This window comes from Diabrotica virgifera, chromosome 6, assembly GCF_917563875.1.
Source record: "Diabrotica virgifera virgifera chromosome 6, PGI_DIABVI_V3a".
Lineage (NCBI taxonomy): Eukaryota > Metazoa > Arthropoda > Insecta > Coleoptera > Chrysomelidae > Diabrotica > Diabrotica virgifera.
This window is the reverse complement of record NC_065448.1, coordinates 238,843,340-238,853,923: the sequence shown is the minus strand read 5'-3', so window position 1 is coordinate 238,853,923 and position 10,584 is coordinate 238,843,340. Positions and strand designations below refer to the sequence as shown.

At 30.0% G+C, this 10,584-nt stretch overlaps 1 protein-coding gene across 1 annotated transcript; it reads left to right on the top strand.

Annotated features, from left to right (window-relative positions):
* The first annotated feature begins 239 nt into the window (after positions 1 to 239).
* On the top strand, positions 240 to 10,350 carry LOC126886331 (uncharacterized). The gene is made up of 6 exons (XM_050653203.1): positions 240 to 869; positions 3,892 to 3,993; positions 4,054 to 4,152; positions 4,253 to 7,448; positions 7,879 to 9,085; positions 9,899 to 10,350. The coding sequence occupies exons 1-6, from the start codon at positions 622 to 624 to the stop codon at positions 10,006 to 10,008; spliced, it is 4,962 nt and encodes a 1,653-aa protein (XP_050509160.1). The 5' UTR covers positions 240 to 621; the 3' UTR covers positions 10,009 to 10,350.
* The last annotated feature ends 234 nt before the right edge of the window (positions 10,351 to 10,584 follow it).

Below are 10,584 nucleotides of genomic sequence, written 5' to 3'. Positions count from 1 at the left end.
GGGGAAAAAAAAATTGAACGTATTAAATTGGCGCTGAAAGACGTACGTAGCGCCCTCTGGGTAATACATCATTTTTGGTAGCAAATTTAGTTTTCTCATCCGAAAAAACTCCCGCTTGCCAAATTTTGTGTCATTATCCTATGCCTGTCAGGAAATATTCAACAATAAATATAATAAAAGATTAAATTTGACACCCTGTATTTCGGTTGTTATTATCAACTTTCGTACTAAGGTAAGTTAGCTTAAATCGACCTATTTTAAGCTCAGAAATCTAAGTTTAAGCTATGACCCAATCTTTACCAAACACCCTGTATTCAAATTTATTAATTTTGTAAAGCAAACAAATTAAGTACCTAGTTTGTCAGTTTGTTTACATATAGAGAACTGTCAAAGCGTATGCATTTGACTCGACATTGGTCACTGCGAGTGTGCCACCTTTATCGCGAATGCCATATCGCGATTCTATTGGTTAAAAATCTGTATCGTAATGAAAATCTGTATCATAATGAAGTTCATTATGATCCAGGTAGTGAAATCATAATTGACATAATATATTGTATGACAATAGAAAAAGTAGTTGTATAGTATAGTGGCTTTAATATATTTTTTAAATAAATAAAAATGCAGTGTTTTTTGTGTAAACATTTAAGTGCCCAAACAAAAGATTTTAAAGGTATCCAGGATAAAGTAAAAGAATTCTCTAATAAAACGTGGTTGTCATGTACTACATCTTTGAAAGCCCGTCAACAACATCAGCATCAATGGAATGATGTTGAATTGCCAGAAAATTGGGATAATAATGAAATAGGATATCATTCACAATGTTATAAAAAATTTATTGTTAAAAAACAATTTCTTCTTCCTGAAAGGTAAGAATTTTTATCATATTTTCTTTAAATTGTTAATTGCAATATTATTTTGTAATTAAATTTTTTTCTATTTTTCTTTTTCACATTTCGTGTATACCTAAATGCTTATTCTGGTATAATTTATTTTATATTAAGGTATAACTTTATAGAATGTTAATATACATGTGTGTTCAATCAGAGATGTGTACCTCTGGTGCAACTATGAAAGTATATTAATTTATAAAATTTGTTAAAAAATATAGCAAATTTGTATGTTTATTAAATAATATTTTAAATGTTTTAAAGAAAATTCAAGAACGCGTATTTGTTTAGATGGGGTTTATGCAAAATATTCAAAGTGATTAATTTTGTTTGGGATTTATATAAAATATTAAAAGTGATAATAATAAGCAAATGATATTAATTTTGAAGACACGCTTGGTTGGGGCGGCACGGACTGAACGTAGAAAACGTCTGACGAAAAAGTATTACACAGTGAGGACGTTTGAGTTGGAATAAATTCATTTTCTCGAGAACTGGAGACTGGAGAAAAATCCTGAAATAGGTCGATTTTTATTTGTAAATTATAATTTTTTGGCATATATCTCATATTAGTGACGTCATCTATCTGGGCGTGATGACGTAATCGATGATTTTTTTAATGAGAATAGGGGTGGTGTGATAGCTCATTCGAAAGGTTATTCATTGCTCTATTCACTAAGATAAACATTAACATAATTATTTATACAGAGTGCACAATGTTTTTTTAATTAAATTAAATCACACAATAAAAATAATAATATGTAATTTATTTCATTCAAAATACATTTTACTATTGTTAGAAAAAACGCAAAAACATTTATATCACAAAAAAACATTGTTTCTCGCTTAAACTAGATGTTCAAACTCCCAAGTGGCAGGTGGGTGGTAGCTTTAACATTGACTATAAGAGAAAATCAATGTTTTTTTTCAAATTAACATTTTTTTCGGTTTTGTGACAGCAGTAAAACGTATTTTGCATTAAATAAATTACGTACATTCTTCTTTTTGTCTCAATTAATTTAATTCACAACATTTTTTGGGCATCCTGTATAAATAAGTTTATATTAGTGAATAGAGAATTGAAAAACCTTTCGACTGAGCTATCACACAACCCCTATGCGTATAATGTATTATATAATTTACAGTGTGGCGACGTGAAAACTACACATGGACTTTTTATTATAGATAGAATATAATGAGGAATCCTATGTCTAGTTTGAACAAAAAAAATACACTCGCTTCTTGTCTTCTATAAAATCCTGAAGACACCATCTGTGACCTTTCGTCAGATAAAATAAAGGTTCAGCACGTGTAGCACGAATCAAGCGGAAGTAAAGGTATTGTTTTTAAAACAATGTTTGAATTAATGTCACTTTATAATAAACAATTATAATTCGGATTTATTGGAAATTGCAATTTTTTGTTTAAATATTCTTCTTCTGCTGTTAAAAACAAATCTAACTAATTTTGAATTTCGAAATTCCGATAATATTTGATTATTTCAAATGAATTAATTAATTTTTTTTTCAGTTCATTTTATTTGTTAAAATTAAATAACCAATTAAATGCTACACGTTTTGTGTTATAATTTAGTTGTTTATTGCTATGATTCAAAAAACCCTGGATAATTTTCAGCAATTTTTCTTTTCTCTTATCTTTGTTTTTTGATTATACATAAAATTTTCAATTAACAGTTTAATAAAGTTCAAATGTTAACCATAAATACCTATCGGTCATTAATCGGTTAATTTGTTGCTAAAATCTGATAATTTATTTATTCCAAGACGAAAAATAATGTAAAGGGCCATAACTTTTTGAAAAAAATCGCAGTACTTAATTTAAGTTGAATTCTCTTTTTGAATACCTATATTTTCATATAAAATTAAAAACAATCTAAAAAAATTTTTATAACCCTTTTTTATTGCTTTAAAAATGTTGTTAAATTTTCTTTATAAATAGGGGCTGAGATAGCCATTTTTTTTAAATCGCTGCCACTTTGTTCAACAATTAAAAAATGAAACTGGCGGCATTCAAAAAAAACAAGCTATTTTTTATCAAGAAATAAATATAGTATACGTTTTTTCGAGCAACGGCATGCCGAGATATTGGCATGGTGGTGGGGAAATTCTCCCTCCGGCTGATGTGACTCACAAAAAATTGAAGGCTATTTTTGCAATAACAATTCAACGAAATTAAACTTATAAACGCTCAAATTAAAGGTTAATCGATGTAGATTCTCGTGATATGCGGCTTTAATCAAAAACGTGCATTTTGGACCCTGTTAGAAAAAAGTGTTATAAAAATATAAAAACCAAAAATTTGGGCGTTGCATTTTATGCAGGGTATCTTCTGACATCGCCCTTTATAACCCAGCATAGGTTTCATAAATTCCCGAATTAAAGCATAAAATGACCTCTGATATTCCCCATACATAAAATGTATTAAGTAACTTTTCACAGTATACATGGTGCATATTTGCATATACATTAGGGTGGTCGTTATTTCCCAAATTTAAACGTTTCCTTTTCCTAAGCCTTACATCGATAGCTTACCCCCCAAAAATAAGATTTCAGCTGTTTTCTCCGAATGAACCGATTTTAATAAATCTTATAATGTTATATTTTGTTTACTTATATGTCTTGTTTCATAAAATACTATAAATTGACCAAAAAAGCCGTAGGTATACAAAGTATTGAAGAAAAAAAATTAAAAAGTACGCCACTTTTATTTTTTCTCATACATTTTTTATGTTCATTAAGGTATCAGAAAAAAGGAAAAATCTTTAATTCAATGTAATATTTCATATTGTTAGTTTAAATTCATATTGTTCTTATTTCCAAAAAAAAAATAAAATAAAAGTCAAGTATTTTGAAGTACTATTAAGATCACATTTTTAATTAAACAAAAAGAAACATAAGTTTCAAAACATTAGATACTTCAATATTATTTGGTTTTTTAAGTTTGTTTTAATTAACATGTTTACATGATACTTTTTTTTAAGTGAGACTCCCTCAACATCAGTGGGTGCAACAATTTCGTCTGTTGATGAAGCAGATAACTTGAAAACAAATTCTTCAAATTTATCCACTTCATGGTTGGTTTGGTATGTTTTTTATTTATATACATATTTATATAAATGTTACGTAATAAAATTATATTGCAGTGAAGCAGCAGTGTCATATTTATCGACTGAAGATTATTCGACTAACTCGTCTTTTTCATCGGCAGCAATTAATTTGGAACCAGTTAATGTTTCTGTTAAGTGAGTATTTTTTAATTATTAAATCTTATTTTTTAACAATTTTTTGTACATTAAATTTTTATGTAATAATATTTTGTTTTAATTACAATTGTAATTTTAGATGTACAAGACAACAATTATCGAGAGATGCAGATGACATTGAAAATGCAGATGAAATGGAGGTGGATAATGACATTGTTGATGATAGTATCGTTGAAAATGAACAAAAATGTCAAGAAAAATGTTTTTTTTGTGGAAACATAAGTATTAAATGGAAAGGACGCAAATTATATTGTAGCCAAACAAAACATAAAATCAGATTTTTTGATAGAATTCGAAGCTACGCAACTGAAATGAATGATGTAGAAATGCTAATGTCAATTCACGAAGAAGTAAATAATGAAAATATTATGTTATTCTATCATCAAAGATGCAGTTTAAAATATTTTTCAAATTTTAAAGCTTATACAAACAAACCACCTACAACTATTTGGACAGATACACGTGGTTACAACGAGATTGCTCGTAAACAGTTGATTCAGTATATTGAAAAGGAAGTTGTAAGCGAATCAAAAATTTTCTCTGTCACTTATTTGCAAGATATATACATTTTATTTTTGCAAGAAGTCTATGAGTCTGAAGGAAAAGACTTCCCTGAAAACCTGATAACGACTAATACTCTAAGACAATATATGGAAATACATCTGAAAAAAAAAATTAAGTTTGAATATTTTTCAAAGAAATGGTTTGTTATGTCAGTGAATACGGATTTAGAAAATATCAATGATGATGAAATCCTTGACATAATTTTTGAGCAAGAATGTCGTGAATTTGCAATTAAATATAGAAAAAAAATCTTGCAAATTAAAAAAAAGCCTTTACCAGATTTTCTTGACGCTGAAGCTCTAAATAAGGGTGAATGCGACATTCCAAATTGGCTGAATGTGTTCTGGAAAACGGCATTGAGTGGAACTAAAGTAGAGACCGAAAGAATCGAAAGATTAACCGCGTGCTTGGCATCCGATTCGATTTATTCCATTACCAAAGGTAATATAAAGCCTCGTAAACAAATTATTTTTGGTATGTCAATGAAAAGTCTTACTGGCAATGTAAAGGTAATGGAAATATTAAATAGGTGCGGTTATTCAATCAGCTATTCAGGTTTAGCGGAATTAGAATCTTCTGCAGCTTACTCGTGCATTGCGAATGGACAAACGTGTCCTTCGGGCATAATTCCGACTTCTTCCTTAGCATGTGGAGTCGCTTGGGATAATTATGATAGATTCGTTGAAACACAATCAGGCAAAAATACACTTCATGATACAGTTGGAATCGCTTATCAGGATATTCCTGCAGCTAACCATTTGATTGCTCAGGAATCCCATAACAGCTCAAACGTTCAGGAACAAAATTTAGCACTGAATCTTCGAAATAAAAGTAATCGAAGAAAAAGATCTTTTGAGTCGTTTGAAACTGAAAATTTACCACCAACGAAACAAAAACGTCCTGAATTTATCTCAAATAATAAAGAATCTGCGAGCACTAATCCAACTACTACTGTAAGTTTAGAATCTACGAACACTGATCCACCTACTAGTAACGAAGAATTATTTATAAATGAAGATAATACCCAAGGCGTAGAAACATCTTCAACTTCAGATAACGAAAAGTGCGTTTTACTTTTCAAACAAATAAACTTTTGTTGGATTTTTTCCCACAAACTTCATCTACAGAATGTACCTATGTGGGTAGGATACAATGCAAAGATTTCTAACGATAATTCAACTATTCAAAAAATAGATTATTTGACCCAAATCAATGATTCTCCTACAGATCCACGAGTCATAAAAGAAACAATGCGTCTTAGCTTAAAAATTGCTTCTGAGTGTGGAAAAAAATACTTCAATGTTACTTATGATTTGGCCATTGCTAAAATAGCTTTAAAAATTCAATCAGCTGAAGAAGAATTCAAAAATCTATTTATTCATTTAGGATCATTTCACATTATGCTATCGTTTTTTAAAGCTGTAGGCAAATTCATTAATGGATGTGGTTTAACAAACATGCTTGTTGATGCCGAAGTTTTAGCGAATGGATCTATAAATACATTTCTTACTGGTAAACATTTTAATCGCTGCTGTAAAATTCATCCAATAATTTCACTTGCACTTCAACTATTGCACGTAGAATTTTTTTTAGAAAATAAACAGTATGATTTAGAAACAATTAAAACCTACTTAAAACATTACTCAGAAAATGAAAATGAAAATCCAGTGATAAATAATGAATTATGTCACAAAATTTTTGAAGATTATGCACAATTTAAGAAAGATACTTTACAAGGGAACCATGGAAAGACACCTCAAATTTTTATGATGTACATACAATTGATAGATTATTACCTAATGCTTGAATTTAGTATCCGAACTGCTAATTTTGACATTTACAAATATGTCTTGGAAAAAATGACAAACATTTTTTTCGCTTTCAATCATCAAAATTATGCCAGATACTTAACCATATATTTAAACAAATTAGAAAAGATTGAAGAAACTCATCCTGGTTTGATACAAGAGTACGGAGATTGCTTCTTTGGCATAAGAAGGACCACAAAGCCATTTTCAAGAAACCCCATCGACATAACACTAGAACAGACTATAAATGCACATGCTGCTTCTAGATCATCAGGCATTATAAATATGACAAATTCTGTGGGTGCTCGGCAAAAATGGGCTATTACCCATTCACTGCGTACTAACATGATTTCGAAATTAATGGATTTCTGCAATTTGTATTCAAAGGATGATATAACCAAAGATTTAAGGAAATCTTCTATCTGTCACAGCAATAAAAATGTTGAAAATTTGTTAACTATAATACAGCAATGTACGAATCCTTTTTCAAGCAATTTATCTCAAGAGAATTTGTACAATATATCTTCAGGGCAATCAGTATCTGAAGATATTTACACATTCTTATCTAATATTGAAACTACAGGAGAGCTGCAACGAATTAAATTTATTACTGAATCTCAAATAGACCCAGAAAGGTTTGACAAGGCTATTTTAAAAAACACTGTTGTTAATTTTGCTTCAAAATGTGTCAAAAAAGTAAAAATTAATGGAAAAGTCAAAGAAGTTACCATTCAAAGAGACATTTTTGGAAGATTATTTTATGCGTCGCTGCAAAGCCATATAGATCTAAAAGAAGCGTTGAAATATCCGCTGACGCCTATTCCATTTTCTTTATGCCACTCTGACGGATCTATTTGTAAAACCCAAAAATCAGTGATTTTCGAGGAGTTGAAGTCATATCAGGTAAACCTTTTTAAGAAATAAGTATAGTAAAATCTGCCATATCCGGATCAATGTGGCGACAGACCGATCCGGATATGAAAAAATCCGGATATCAAAACCACTTCTTTTATAGTCTCTGAAACGTTTTCTCCTTCATATATTTCAGTAATCAGCGCTGTCAATAACGTTCGTCGATGGACACGTTTTATAGATTCTACAATACATTATTTCGCCATATTTTAGTTCTTTTGGGTCGGTTGCATTGTCCAACAGCAGGACTGCCTTTCTCCGGGGATTTTGGTAGATACGGACGGCAGAACCACCTGGATATGGGGAGGTCCGGATATGAGCGGGTACGGATGTGGCAGGTTGTACTGTATTTAAAAAAATTAAAATTAATATAAATGTTTAATAAAATCAATTATTAACAATAAACTTTTTAATTTACCAGGAAGAGAATGGCAATCCTCCGAAAGCCGATATCCATATCTACGATGGCTTCTATTTGCTCCACACATTGAAAAATGTACCTAATACATACGGGAAAATTTCAATGTATATTTTTAAGCTGTTGGTATCAGATAAAAAAGAAGTCCACATTATATTTGACAAATTCAACGATCCAAGTATAAAAGATTATGAACACCGCCAAAGAGGAGAGGATGATACCGTTCATAGCGTGCATAAAAACAATAAGCGACCCTCTGATTTTGGGAAACTGTTAAGAAGTAAAAATTTCAAAGAAAGTTTCGTTGAATTTTTAATCGATGATTGGACTGATGATTGTTTTGTTATTTTATGCCAAGATAAAATAGTCAAGTTAAGTTATGGAACTTCCTGTTACTCTTACCAAGTACATGAAAATCATATTAAAAAAACTACAGATTACAACTTATGTTGCTTTCACGAAGAAGCAGATACCAAGATTATGTACCACATATGCCAACTGCCTAATAATTACAACGTTGAAGTCCATTGCACTGACTCGGATATACCAGTAATTATTCTTGCAAATATGAAATATTTAAAAGCAGATATTCAAATTACGGTAAATATGTGTTCGAACAAAAAAAGAGAGTATTTGAATATGAATAAAATTTACCAAGGATTAGGTGACAAATTAGCAAGAGCCCTAACCGTTTGTCACATATTTACGGGTAATGATTTTAATCCAGCTTTTTACAGAAAAGGGAAAAAAAGACCATTTGCCATACTAAAAAAAAAACAATCGTATCAAGATGCTTTTATGCAGCTACTAGAAACGGTGCCGAAATATTTGGATACAGAACACGAAGTATTTAAATCTATTGAAGAGTATGTATGCCAAATATATAGTTTAAATACAAAAAATGATATCGATAAAGGCAGATTCGAAGTATTTGAAAGAAAATATAAAAATAAAAATGAAAATGACAAAATTTGGAGAAAAAACCTAAAAGGGTTCGACGCATCAAATCTTCCACCAACCAAAAAAGAGTTATTGCAACATATAAAACGAACCATTTATATCAGTAACGTGTGGTGCAATGCTCACCTGAGGCGACCTACAGACCTTGATATTCAAGAGTGCGGGTGGTTAAATATCGATGGCAGCTTTGAGTTTTTTTGGTTCGATGGCGAGCAGTGTCCCACATTCCGAGAGATAGCTGCTCATTCAGGTAATATATTTATAATTACATTAAAAATTTAATCTATTACGCTGATATTAAGGTTTTTCTCTGTATGTCTGCTTTTCTGCTTTTTTATATTTTAAAATTTGATATTTTAAAGAATTTTAAAATTAAACCATTTTTATTTAAAAAATCGAAACAATTACTTGCATTAAGTCCATTTTACTTAACTTTTAACTACACGCGGTGGCGTATTTTGAACGCCAGATATAAGAATTCTACTGAAAATATATTTAAAAAATTAATTTTTGACCTAGTTTATCTATCTAACCTATCACTGGAATGTGCTTTACAATTGGTTTTAGTTTCGTTGGAATCGGCGTTCTGAGAAAGCCGTAATTACCAGTTTATTATTTGTTGTTTATGGTGGTGTACAAAATACGCCATGATTGCAGTAATGTACGTAATTCTTTCAATAATTGTTTTTTAGTCATTATGGCACAAAATATATTTTTCTTTATAAACAAAACTTTTTCTCATGTAAAAAAATCATGTTTCAAAAAATTTTATATTAATAATTTTATTTTTGATTAGGTTCCAGCTTGAAATCCCAATTGACTTACTGAGAAGGAACTCAAAGCATTCGCTAATGCCGATTAAGGTTAATAACAAACAACTAAGTGTATTTAAAAAAAAATAAACAAAACCGTTGCTTTTAAGTGGTGCCAAGCCAAAAAGTACGCCACGCGTGTACTTATGTTATGACATGATGCGCGAGTAGTTAAAGGGAAAAATGCTTTAGTTTAATAAGTCTAACAGTTTTCATTACTTTTTTTTTTAATAAAATGTTTCATTTATTAGTTTCCACTTCTGATGATCAGGATGAGGGGGAGCCGTCTTCCGATGAGAGTGAAGATGAACAAAATTTGTACCTATCTGAAGATTCAGAATTTGAAGATAACGATAATTAATCAACAATTTATGTATTTTTAAGAATTATTTGTTACATAATATTTGATGTTTTTTTCATTGTATATGTATACAAGAATAAAAAAACTGCTAAACGCCGTAAAAATGAGTGGCGCATACAATATTCCAGCTACAAATGAACTGATATAAATATTACGTGGCGCAAGAATGTATTTTCATTTTGATCGAAAATAAAATTCTAGTTTTATTTTAAAAGATGTTTCCATAATCATGCTCATTTGTAGCTGGAATATTGTATGCGCCACTTATTTTTACAGCGTTTAGCAATTTTTTTATTCTTGTATCAGGAGTTTTTCAAAGTTATTTATAAATTAAATGTATGAATTTAAATGTATTGTTTCTCGATTCCACGTTTAGTCAAGGGCGGATCTGTTTTGAGATAGACGTTGAGAGGTAACTCAAATTTTTTTGCAGAAATTGCTTGAAAATAAATCAAATAATATTATTTGAGTTATCTTCCCTCTCAAAAAGGTCCGGAACATTGTTTAAATAATCAAAATGTCAAGAATTGAAGGAAAAATTCGATTTTTTTCTTCGTTTTTGATTATAACTTTAAA

Coding starts and splice junctions, on each gene's coding strand:
- LOC126886331 (XM_050653203.1), top strand. CDS start 622: ATGCAGTGTTTTTTGTGTAAACATTTAAGTGCCCAAACAAAAGATTTT. Junction 870..3,891: donor CAATTTCTTCTTCCTGAAAG/GTAAGAATTTTT, acceptor CTTTTTTTTAAG/TGAGACTCCCTCAACATCAG. Junction 9,086..9,898: donor AGAGATAGCTGCTCATTCAG/GTAATATATTTA, acceptor TTCATTTATTAG/TTTCCACTTCTGATGATCAG.